This window comes from Xiphophorus hellerii, chromosome 23 (genome assembly GCF_003331165.1).
Source record: "Xiphophorus hellerii strain 12219 chromosome 23, Xiphophorus_hellerii-4.1, whole genome shotgun sequence".
Classification (NCBI taxonomy): Eukaryota; Metazoa; Chordata; class Actinopteri; order Cyprinodontiformes; family Poeciliidae; genus Xiphophorus; species Xiphophorus hellerii.
The window spans coordinates 21,683,109-21,695,742 of NC_045694.1; the positions used below are offsets into that span (position 1 = coordinate 21,683,109).

The 12,634-nt window shown below is 41.3% G+C and overlaps 2 protein-coding genes across 7 annotated transcripts in view; one reads left to right on the forward strand and one right to left on the reverse strand.

Annotated features, from left to right (window-relative positions):
- Nucleotides 1-9,528, forward strand: part of unc5a (unc-5 netrin receptor A) — a 193,226-nt gene extending 183,698 nt beyond the window's left edge. For all 4 annotated transcript variants that reach the window (XM_032555528.1, XM_032555530.1, XM_032555529.1 and 1 more), the window contains 3 exons: nt 1,702-1,866; nt 1,985-2,163; nt 6,120-9,528. In XM_032555528.1, coding sequence (XP_032411419.1) covers nt 1,702-1,866; nt 1,985-2,163; nt 6,120-6,285 — 510 coding nt within the window. In that variant the 3' untranslated portion in view covers nt 6,286-9,528. The remainder of the gene's footprint in view (nt 1-1,701; nt 1,867-1,984; nt 2,164-6,119) is intronic.
- A 1,584-nt stretch (nt 9,529-11,112) lies between these two features.
- pdlim7 (PDZ and LIM domain 7) overlaps nt 11,113-12,634 on the reverse strand; it is a 37,160-nt gene continuing 35,638 nt past the window's right edge. For all 3 annotated transcript variants that reach the window (XM_032555532.1, XM_032555533.1, XM_032555534.1), the window contains exons 10-11: nt 12,300-12,415; nt 11,113-12,007 (exon numbers count right to left, since the gene is read on the reverse strand). In XM_032555532.1, coding sequence (XP_032411423.1) covers nt 11,921-12,007; nt 12,300-12,415 — 203 coding nt within the window. In that variant the 3' untranslated portion in view covers nt 11,113-11,920. The remainder of the gene's footprint in view (nt 12,008-12,299; nt 12,416-12,634) is intronic.

Consider the following 12,634-nt stretch of genomic DNA (forward strand, 5'->3'; position numbering starts at 1 on the left):
ATGCATTGTTACTCGCACGAAATAAGTAAAAGTAAGAAATACTGCCACCTGCAGGTGGGAGTTAGCAGTGACTTAAATCCAATGTTTTTGGCCATTTTTGCATAATTCGCAACAATGTCCGAGTTATGCATTACCGTAAAACAATGCTGGGATCTGTTGCTTTTGTGTGAATTTTTACAATCGTGGAGTCGCGAAAGACTCCACAATTTATGTAACTTGGTGTCTGGAGTTCATAGAGAGCCACATTCAAAACTACCGAAGGCCAGATTTGGCCCCCGGGCCTTCAGTTTGACACGTGTTTTAGAAGATTTCTTTACTTTTGCTTTTGAATTTGATTATTACATTATTTAGAAGCAACTTGTTACCACTAATTAATTTTAATGGTCTGTTATTCTCTGTGGAAACGTGTTTTTATTTTAGCTCAGATTTTTAATTAGACATGTTCTCGACCAACTTGTATCCAATATCCACTCAAAGCAAGGGGCTTTTTTTGTGTCTATTTCTTCCTAAGCCTTTCCAAGTAGTTCAGTAATTTATTGTATTATATTGTGTGCATGTTTTAATAGTGTGTATATGTGGGCTGTGTGTGTGTGTGTGTGTGCTCGAACCCAAAGGTGCAATCTTATTGATTAAACTAGCTGCTGCTCTCAAAGGGAGCTCGGATGAAATATGGAGCAGAATGTAAATAGTGTGCAGGTTGAATTTTTTGGAAGCCCTCTCTCCTCCTCCACTGATCTCTTTACCTGCACAGCCAGCAACCTTGCAGTCCTGCGACGGCAACACAAGGGCTATTCAAAGGGGGAGGGGGACTAGAAAATGTTCTGGCTGTAACTATGTAAGCACTGAGCACCGGGTCCCCAAAGAGCGCGCAGGCTGTGCCAAGCAAGCAGGGGCTGCAACAATGCACCCAGAGCAAAAGCTTATTTCTCTGGACTGCGCCTGTTCATTTGGAAGTGTTGTTCCCCGCTCAGCAGCACAGTCAGAAGGACCTTTGCTCTCCCTGGAGCCGCTTGAAGACGTTTGCGTGCTACACCCACCGCCCTCCGATGGTCCGACTGGGTAACAGTGCCCCCATTTGGTCGGCGCCTTGCACTGCAGGCCCACTTGACTCTCCAAGAGAGGTCTTGTTAGCAGTTGAACTCGGAGGAAAGTGGGAAGGGTTTTTTTTTTTTAAGCTTTCTTTTTTCCAGCATTACTACCCTGCTTCTCCTGGGTTATGCAAATGAGGCATGAATATGGAGCAACAGAAATAAAAATGTTGAAATTGTCAGTCTTGATAAATTCAGTGAAACACTGTACCGTAGCTCTATCAGAGCAGACACACTCCAAGCTGTTATGCATGCATGTGTACGTATCTGTGCCCCTTGGCATATTTCATGTTTAGCATCATTTACAGCTCTGTAGTTGCGGGAAAAGAAAAACGCATAAAAATGGATAAAGAGGAAACCGTGAACCAGATATAGCATTTAAGCTCCACGTTTGACACTTTCTGTAATCCTCAGCCAGCCATTTTTTAACTGCCGCTCAAGATCCTATTTGTCAGCAACTGCAAATTTAGTCCCTTTCACTCCTGTAGCCATTTTTACCTAATGATTGCAGTTTATGTCAGCGTAATTAATGATAATCTCAGCGTATTACAGGTGGGCGGCCCTGTTTCAGACACGCGGCCCTGACTGTGCCGCTGCGATGTTTTTTCCACAGGAGATCCCGTTCTACCACATCTGGAACGGTTCCCAGCGGTACCTGCACTGCACGTTCACTCTGGAACGGCTCAGCCTCAGCACCTGCGAGCTCACCTGCCAGCTGTGCGTGTGGCAGGTGGAGGGGGAGGGGCAGAGCTTTGCCCTCGACTTTAACATTGCCAAGGTAACAGTCAGAGCATGCAACCACTGCGATCTAGCGTTTTGATTACTCACACACAGGTTGTTTTTGGTGCTGAGCATACAAAGGTGTGTATCTTTTGTCTTTTGGCCGCTCTTACCAGGACACGCGAGGTCTGGACTCTGAGTTCCTGTTAATGGACAGTAATGCGACGGCTCTGGCCGGGCCCAGCGCCTTTCAGATCCCGTATCTCATCAGACAGAAGATCTGCGGCAGCCTGGATGCGCCCTGTCCCAACGGAGCAGACTGGAGAATGCTAGCACAAAGACTTAAACTTGAACGGTAAATGCAAACTTTGGAATAATCTAAAATGTGATCTGATCACTGATCTGAGTGAACATGCAAAGAGTAATCTTAGACTAATACATAAAGCACATCCTCAGATATGCAAACTTCTTCTGTGGAAATGTTAGACATCAGTGTATGAAGAAGTAACCTTTAAAAGTATTCATGGCTTTTAAATTTTAAACTGTCCACATAATGAAACATGGCTGGGAATGCTTTTCTTCATGAGTATTGATGCCAAAATTTGAGAATCCATCTGGAGTTAGTTGATGAAAGGTATTTCTCAATTTATAATTCAGAAAGGCTGCAGAGTCAAATGACCGCCATGCTTCTAAAATTCATATTTGTAAAAAAAAAATTGGGGGCCAACTTTCCTTTTTCATTTTAGGTCACAATTATGCACTCAGTTGTACATAAAAAAATTTTTATGTGACACAATGTTGAAAAGCTCAAAAGATAGGAAAACCCCAGCACTGCATTTAGAAAACAGAACCGGAGTTTCATGTTTTTTCTCTATATTTGTAAAATTCTTCACCATCAATGAACGTGAAGTGCATCCATGTTCGCTCTAAAGTTCAGGTAAACAAGGTAATGCCTTAGCAAACTAATCCTCTTTCGACTCAGCTAACATTATGGGATTAATGCGGACTTGATGGATACAGCTATCATTCCTCCAAGAAAACATGACCCCTGTCTTCCCTTTTCCCTCAGAAACAGGTAAGCAGCTTAAAGTCTGCCGCTAAACTTCTGGCTGCGACATCCTGCTTAACAGCTGTAATTGGAAAGGCTGCAAGCTAGCTGCCCATCAGCGACCGAAAAGAAAAAAAGAGAGATGGAATAGTTTTGGATCTGTGCCGACCTCAGTCCAATTTGCTCTCCCAGTTACTGTACTTTATCACCCAAGCATCTGTAACAGAGTGAGGCCAGACATTGATCCCCTATCCGCCAATTTAATTTCTACCTCGTAATGAAATCAAATAGGAGCACCTAATTTGTCCAATCAACTTTATTTACCCCAATTAATTCCAGCCTGGAATTGATGCACTGCAGGTTTAATTAGCGACATTCTGCTCAACATAATCAATTCTCATCTAGGTCTAAGAAAGAAACAACTTCTTTGTTGTTTGATCTGTCCTTAACAACATGTTTTCCTGAAAAGGCAGCAGCTGCTTGGCATTCTGTCACGCTGTATTTCTGTGTTTGTCTCTGACTGCGTAAAGCGTTCAGACCAAGCGGAACAGGACCGATCAATAAAACTTAAAATGCCAAGAACCTTTTATTTGATCTTTCTCTCCCAAGACTGAGCTGACGTCTGTGTCTGAGCTGCACAAGATAAGCCGGGGTTTCACACAGCGAGGTGAATAAGCACGGCTGACTCGTTGGACGCCAGGCTGTTTTTTTTTCTTTTTAAATCTGGTTAATGACACAGAAGCTCATCTCCAGATATTTTTTGACCAACACTTGTCTTTCTTGCTTTCAGAAAGTCGCTTGCGCTATAAAATCCAGCTGGCTCGAAATGACACAGTGTTGTCGGCACTGCGTGTACAGCCAAAGCAGTCACATGTTAGTAGCCGTCAACGAAATGCTCCAGCAGGCAGACAGCAGACGCGAGGAAACAACAGACTCTCTGGCTTTTCTAAAACACGTCTCATTGTCTGTCTCTTCCCTTCCAAAAAAGCACTCCAGAGTTTGTGCTGCTCTTTTAATGTCATACCTGAAGACCCTGGACATTTGGAGAACAGAAAAAGGCTTTTAAATCAAACAAGCATCTTCAGCTACTGCGGGGATCAGGTCCCGCACGACATCAAAACTGCAGCCGGCCGGGGCCACCGCTTTGTTGTCATTGATTGGGTTTGATCGAGGAAGGTGCCGCGCCTACGATGGAAAAGGTCACATCCGACTTAACTGTCAAAAGTTCATATAGGATTTGCCGTATGAGATTCTGGGCCAATTGTAGCATCAAATATAAAGCAATGAAGGCTACGCAGTTAACACACGTGGACAAATTCACTATTGTTAAAGTTGTTTAAAAATAAAGTCTTAAAACGAGTTCTTCTTTTGTGGAAGAGTAACAACATAAAACTCAAAACGTAAGGGGGAGAGCAATCTTTAATGTGCGTACATTTATTCAGTCAAGAAGAAAAATCCTAACTTGGGTGACACCATTGTTGATACTCTTGCTGTCAAAACTCTGCAGAACCCTCTTATGCCATTTTTATCCTAATTTGACTTCTCAGACTAGAAGTACAATCCCTCCCTCTCATTTAGAGCCCTGGGTTTTCTCTTTTATTCAACTCACATCACAGGATTTATTAGGCCTGTGGACTGAAATGGAAGAAGGCTGATTTTATGTCTGATGTCTAGCAGTGTGTTGATTGGGCCATATAGTTTGGATCAATCTCAAAGCTGAAAGACCCGATGGCCCGCAAGAATTTTATTTAAAAGCACATAGGGACACTTTACAGCACAATCAAGTAACTATTTTACCTTCAGCTCTTATGAAAATGCTGTATATATCAAATCGCCACCTTACTAAAATAATGGCCTAGGTCGTCTTAATGACTTAAACCATTATTTTGGGAAGGTGACAAAAATATTACCCTTAAGAAATCTGACTTCACAATTGGCTTTTGTGTCTTTAATTAAGAAGCTTCTTCTCTTTCTGACAATGCCTTTCCATTATGGTGTTTACTACCGTGTTTAGGAGTGTTGGGTTGAGATGTACAGTAGTTTGTACAATTAGCTCAGCAGGTGTGCAGTTCCACCAGGTGTTTGCCAACTGCTGCTGCCACTAGTCTGATGGAGCTGTGTGGGGAGGGGTGGAAACTCAGCAAAGGGACTCAAGCTCCAAAGAGGAGAGGTGATTTGTGAGTGAATGGCTGCCACATCATCTAAAGCTATGAAAAAGTCAATTTGACATAATACTCCTTATTTAAGGTTTTCATTTCAGAGATTCCACGATGCCATGCACGCTAACAAGGTATTCTGTGGAGCCTGCGGAGCAGAAACACCCTAATGAAATCATACGGTATCATTGGCTCCTCCTAACATGAAAAGCTGGTTCAAGTGTTCATTATTTGCTTCAAGCTAAGTCAACCTGGAGTGTTTACTGTATTGTTCGATCTCAAGGCAAGTTTGGACTATTACACAAAGAATTTTCATTTATCCTGGTTACTTCTACTATGGTTTCCTCTGACCGTGTCTGTTTTTTGTTTGTTTTTTTTTAAAGAATTTACTACTTCATTTGTGGCCATGTGTTAATGATTTAAAACTGACAGCTAAAGATAAAATATGAGCTGAAGATATTTATTCACGTAAAATTCCAAATGTAGTATAGAAGCAGGGAGGAAATAAATGGTCCTGGAAAACTACTACTTGGAAAAGGTTTCTGCTTTGATCCCATCTGATCAAAGCACTTAAAGTCGCAGAAGCAATTAGGAAAATTGCCGTTGTAGTTTAATTAGCATTCTCTGTGTTTGTAGTTTTAATCTGTGAAAGATGCTATGTGACTGAAAAGTACTTGGGTTACTATGTCGAGGTTTTATTCATTTTAAAAGAGGGTCAGGAGGACCAAAAATTGTGCCAATGGGGATTCTATTTTAAAAAAATAATAATTTTGTGCTGACTGAATAAATGTACTCAAAGAAAAGGTTGGGCTTTTCAAAACCATTTCAGTTTGAGATACAGCATTGAAGGCCAACACATTGGTCCACATTTGCTAGTTTGGATTTGGTTTCAGCTTCAAGAGGCAGAACTGGTTGGGATGTAGTGCTATGATGCAGAACAAAAGCTGACATTGACAGAGCTACAAAAACCGCAGCAGCGCCACAAAATATCAGCTGAAAAGGTTTTTTCTCTCTCTCTCTCTACGACTTCTCTAAAGGAGAGAAAATGCAAAGCTGCCTTTTCTGATCTCTCATTATCTTCTGCCTCTCGTCTCCTTTGCTCCGCAGACACATGAGTTTCTTTGCATCCAAAGCGAGCCCGACCTCTGTGATCCTGGACCTGTGGGAGGCGCAGCACTTCCACAGCGGCAACATCAACCAGCTGGCTACGGTCATGGCTGACATCGGCAAACAGGAGGCCATGATTTTCCTAGTCTCTGACGGCGAATGCTAACCCAGAAACGGCGAGAGAAGAGAGGGAGGAAGAGGGAGAGAGACTGGTGCAGAGCACAGCAACATGCAGACATAACACTAAGAGCAGCAGGAAACAAAGAGCTGCGCTGTCCCAATGTGTCTCTTCTTTATTTTTAGGAGATAGTGAAAGGTCTATCTAGGATCGTGTCCTTTTACTCACACCCCAAACAGTAAGGAACATCTTTAAACGACAGATTTCATTAGGGTGAAGGCTGAGTCGTGCATTTCCATCAGAAAGTTTTACGATATTTTAAACATAATATCACTTTCACTTTTTGTTCCGCGAGCTAAGAAGGAGCAATATGCAAATGCAAGATTCTAACTTACAGCTGATGTTGCAAATTCCTCTCAATCTTTTATGAACTTGGTTTGAAAAGCCTGCTTTACACCCGGAATAACAAGGAGGCCGTCAGTCAGTTCAGGTGAAATATGCAATTGGCAGGTGACCATGACATTATCTCAGACACTTTGTCCTGCGTGTAAACGACCACGATGGCGCGTAGCACCGCCTGCACGTTGCAGGTTTAAAAGCAGATTGTATGCCCCAGAAGTCCCGTCTCATCACGGTCTGTGCTTCTTTTTTTTTTTTTTTTTTGTTAGTCCAGCCGGTATCACTACTGTGAATGTAACATCTTGACATCTTGATTCAGCGAGACGTTTCGCAGCTTTTTCTGCTTCGAAATCAATACGTGTGTGTGGTTGGAACCTTTCGTCTTTAGGAGAGGAGTCGGTTATAGTGCATCTCCACCCTGAGAATGAAATCCTTTGATTTTGTTTCATCTTGTGCAGTATATTACTCTGATCATTCATCATGTGAAGTTTTTTTTTCTTTTTTTTTTGCTTTTGTGCGTTTTAGATTTCTCAGCTAATGAAGGAGCCATAGCGCTAAAAGGCGTTCTCGCTGCATTCATGCGAACAGCGAATGTCGTCAAAAGTGACATGTTTCACCTCCTTGATTACGTTCATTCTCCAGCACGCGAACATGGCTAAAAAAAAGGGTTATTAAACTACATGAATAATGTAGCACACTTTGCCACCGAAAATCTGAAAACAAATTCTTCAAAATTGTCACAAGATTAGTCACGTTGAAAGGATAATTGTGCAGCTTTGTTTATGTTATTTATAAAGCAATTTTAGTGGGAATTCAATATTTGCCCGCGTGGCAAACAGCATTTCCACATCAGAGACGAGCCGTCTCGCAGTCGAAAACGGCTCATTCACAAAGTCTTTTTGTTTGTCCAAAGCAACGCTGGAAAGTGTGTGTTTTCTCTCTCTCTCTTTTTTTTCTTACTTATTTAGCATTAATTTCCACAGTAATTTCTTAGTAATGGATGTGTCATTACTAAGCTTGAACAGAGCTTGATGAAAACCCCACAGGTTGAGCAGTGCACTTCACAGACGGTGTGAGCAATCCCAAACTAGCCATAGTTCTGTCTGCCTCAGGGTTGCATGTGAAGCTGTCTGTTTAAAGCTGGAAGGAAAGGCCCTTTCTCCATCCCACCATCCATGTCTCCACCTTTAAACTTCAATGGATTCCTTTACGATTGTCAGATATCTGGAATGTACCTTTACGTTTTTCTTTTCAATGCTGGAAAAGCGCCTGTTTTTCTTTCACCGGGTTTAAAACGTATGATTCCCATGGCAACTCGGATCTTTACACCCCTTTATAAACACTTTCAACCCCTTTTTATATGAAGATGCCATAAAAATCCAATGTTACCTTTTTAAAAACCCTTGGATTAATCCTTCAAAGAAAAAAAAAGAGATGATTACGTCCAATCATCGCCACATTGTAATATGTAAATAGTTTTTCTATACCAGCCATGTGCTGTCACTTTGCATACTGTATATCAGCAGAGTTGGTAACCAAAGTTTTAGGAATATCATTTGAGTCCACCACATCCTCATATCGTATCCATCACAGCCGTTTTGACACCGTTTGTACTTGCAGAATCAGTCAGTTACCATCATTTAGGTTTTTTCTTTTCCTTCTGAAAGTCGATGCATAATTTGATCACTTTGTAAACAAATGTAAATTATATTTTAATATGAAGCCAAAAAAAAGAAAAGAAAAAAAGAAGAACGCAACACTTAACTGGCGCAGCATTTGTCAAGTCTAAACCGTGACGTGTTTGCCTATATCCTGTTCTTTGGCGATCTAGCAGTGATTTGCAGTGTTAAGGGTTTAGAGGCCGTTTTCGCAGGAAGTTTCTGTTCGCTCTCATCCTGGGTCATTTATTTCCACCACTTGGAAAGCATTTAAACACAAAGGTGGAAGCAGTCGCCAGCGCTCGGTGAGTCAGCGAGGCTCATCGCCGGAGGACATCAGTCCTCGGACTCTGTTGACGCAGCATGTTCGGGGGATGAGCCACGGCAGTTGTACAGTCAGACTGTAGCTCGGGAAGTTTTAGCACCCTTGTCATTGTCTTGGATGTGTTGCCTAAGCACATTTTCAGTAATGTTGCACAGCATCTATCTTCACATCTGAGTCACGCAGCACACCTGCAGTTACTGTGCGATGAACACCGGCTACTTCATGATAAAATCTCAGACTGATAGCTCTGCGGAAGACTCGTGTCTAACACAAATGCTTTGTTGGAGGGTTTATGCTGTCAATTCACCCTGTGATACATCTCAGCACTGTATTCTTTGTCACTCATTACTATTCGGTGTGGAGGACGTGCGCATATTTAAGTATGTGTGTGTTGTGTAGGGGTGTGCGTGTGTGTGTGTGTGCAGACCTCCCTGTCACTGACTGAACTGTTTTCTTTTTTGAACTAAGAACAATAGACTTCTGTACTTGTGAAGGGTTTTCTATTTAGTTCCTTGGTTCAATGTCCCTTGCCTTTCTGCAAGTCAAAAATGCTGTATTTATTACATGCCACAGCGCTTATGCAATTGTATAATCCTTCTATTGTTTTCTTTGTTTGGAGTTTTTCTTTTTTTTAAAAAACAAAAAACAAATACCTTTTGTGTTCCTTATCGTCAATGTAAACTGTTGTCAAAACTTTTGTGGCAGTGGAAAAACTTCTGCTAAGGGAGATGTTCTGTACTTTTGGACAATGTTATGGATTTGTGGGTAGAATTTTGGAAATTCGTTTCTAAGTGCTTTCAAGTATTTACTTGGCCTTATGTATATATATCTATCTATGACATTTCAAAAACCTATGTATAGTAATTCAATCGGAAATTGTTGTAAATAAATTATATATTGTTACATTAAGGACTGGATTATTTACATTAAAATGGATCATAAAAAAGATCATGTGTTCAGGTCCTCTTAAAACAACTATTAAGACTTTCATTATGTTATATTTTGTTTAATTTCTCTGTGTGATCCAATTCCAGCAAAAAATATTCAGTCGCAGTTACAGCAGAAACAGTAGAACACAACAAATCCATGTTCACCCACAACAGCAATTTCTGCAAAGACAGCAGCAGTTTCTACTTGCAAAAAATTAAATTATATTATTCATAGACAGTCAACATATTCATCTAAGATTTTTTAAAGGATAATTCATTCATTTTCATCAGATAACTTGTCTCAATCTCAAAACAAAAATCAGACCAAGCGGTAAAATAATCCCACACTTTTTTTTTAAATTTAATGATGGGTTGAAATTAGTGACATTTAAGCTGAAAGGTTCAGCCAATAAAAAAACACCTCAGCACTGTGTTGACCTGATGGTTTAATTTCGCTATCATATCTAAAACAATAGCTTGGTGCAGAAGCAGTAAACCTGGGAAGTTTTACTGCAGCAAAGCAAACGATGCAAAGCTCACATAGATGATTACTAGACTTCATTCTGGCGTCACACAAGAAGGCAGCCAGTCACAATAAAGGATACGTCTGTAATTGAGAAGCAAATGATGACATCTTTTTACTTTTCAACAAACCTCCAACATAAACGGTGTTATATTTTGGAGAAAGAAAAAAAAATGTTACGGTACTTTAAAGGAAAGAACACTTGCGCAACAAATGTGCAAGGTCAGCACAAAATTTCCACTTCAGAACAGACTGTCTCCACCACAGCGGTCCACGGAGTTTAAACTCAGTTCACGTTGCAGAGACGCGGCGCGGTTCTATGACTTAGTGATTCTATTTGTTATTTTGGATGTTTCAGCTATTTATCGTTTAGAAAATCTCTCGGTTTAAGTAACCAACTTCAAAGGGCCCTCAACATTTTCTGCCGCCCACATTTTGTACTTTTCCATTCTATGATTATTTTGCACAATAAACGCCACCAGGCAACAATTGATAAGAGCCAGAGGTCAAATCACATCTCCCATACACACTTGCCACCCATTTTGACAAATAAGATTTAAAAACTGCTCCGATAATCCGCTGAGAACGTGGTTAATCATCCAGCAGGAGGTTTCTCACATTCATAATCTCAGTAGTTCTGATTCAAACAGGGATCAGATCTATGGTCAAGGTTAATATGGTGCAACATTTTTAGAATGTAATGCAGGATTATAATTATCTTCAATATTCATCAAAATACCAAACAGAGAAATAAACTGACTCACAAGAGAACAATAAATGTATTCAAAATAGTTTGTATGAAATGGAAGCAGGCAGAGATGATTCGGTTGAAAAATAAACCCAAATATTTTATGCTGAACAATAAATACTGAAGCAACCCACTGTTGGAGATTTAAAGATAATTGTCCATCAAGGCCATGTGACAGAAGCAAATGTCTGAACAGAAAAATGTTTTTTTAACTCATGAAGACCTACTAAAAAAGTTTGGGTTTAACATTTTAGTAAAAACACAACAACAAAAAGAAGCACCTGAGTCTTTTCTGTGGGTTAAGTAAATAGTTTTATTTGAAAATGTAAGCTATAAACACACACAGCCCAGATCTGAAGCAGTTTAAATACATGGTACGGAGCTACAGCAATGAGGTGTCATGGTATTATGTCACAATGAAAAATTTGAGTTTGATTCCCTTTTTGGCTTGGAAATGTGAAAAGAGGAATTTCTTTACATTATGGAGGATTTCCATAAAACACATCTGTGATATTTTAAAATGTGACCAATTAAGGATTTCCCCATCAAACATTCTCAACTACGGGCTCCGACTTGTCAGCACTGAGGTGGAACCTGCACCACTCCACGCTTCTTGGAAGGGCTGGTGGTTCGGTCCAATCAGGCAGAAAGCAGCAGCCCCCCTTTGCTGCCTGACTGCTTCCCATCACATTAAAGGGCACTGCAGGTGTGCGATTACTACAGGCTCACTGACTCCTTTAAACCACCGATGTCACTACAGAGAGATTGAGGATGATTGCAATGAATCTCGATAAAAAACAAGAGCGACCTTTTCCATTTTTAGATAAAAATCAAGTAGCCACGGAGTTGAAATAATTCCTTGCTTACTTCCAGTTTTGCAGTGCAGCTTTTGTCTTTGCAGGCAGTGAGGTGGACTGTATGTGAAGCTGGCGTTGAGCTCGGCGTATAAAAACAAAGTCTGCGGGATAGAAAAGAAGCTTGCGCTCAACTCCGTGTGTGTGGCTGGCAAAGACAGGATGTGGAGTTTGTCAGAGGGCGGGGTGGGATAAAGAGGAGGTGGTGGGAGATGCGCTGCTTCCTCTGAAGGTGTAGTCGGCTCTCTTACACCGGAGCAAAAGCGTGGCCTTTGCACAGGGGCTTATCCTTTTTCGAGTAGAACGTCTTCCCCTCCAGGTTGATTTGGCAGAGCTTTACAGATGAAAGAAGACAGACAGAGAGACGGATTGAGAAACCAGGGCAGGGGAGACAGACTTCACCAATGCACAGTTTTCAACAGGGCAGAGATTGTAGATATTATTTACTCGACTCGGGAGTTTTCCTCACAGAAATGAGCGGGAGACGGAGATCGCGAGACAGACAGCAGGTGACGAGTTAAAGGACAGAAACCGAGGGAACAGGCAGATTGTTCAGGTGCGGTTGGACGGGGACAGAAGGGAGATATGGGCCGAAGAGAGAACCCGAATCAATCAAAATGACTTACAGCACAGACGAAGCACGTGTCATGCCAGCTGTAGCCCAAGGCCTCCAGAAAGCGATCGCCGGCATCAATCTTGAAGTCACAGCCATGGCATTTGGTACCGAACATCTTTTCGTAGTCTGGAGAGACGGGAAGAAAAAAAACATGAAAGAATGAGAGAGAAAAAAATGAACTGCTCTCATCTATGAGATCAGATCAGGACATCTCCATGACCTCCTCTCTTACATCACTTCACCTTAAAGGGGAGTTCAGAAACACAGATTGTAAAAGCCTTTATGTTTAATAAAACCAGAGGTCTCGACTGTTTACGACGATATCTCCCATCAAACAGCCACTTA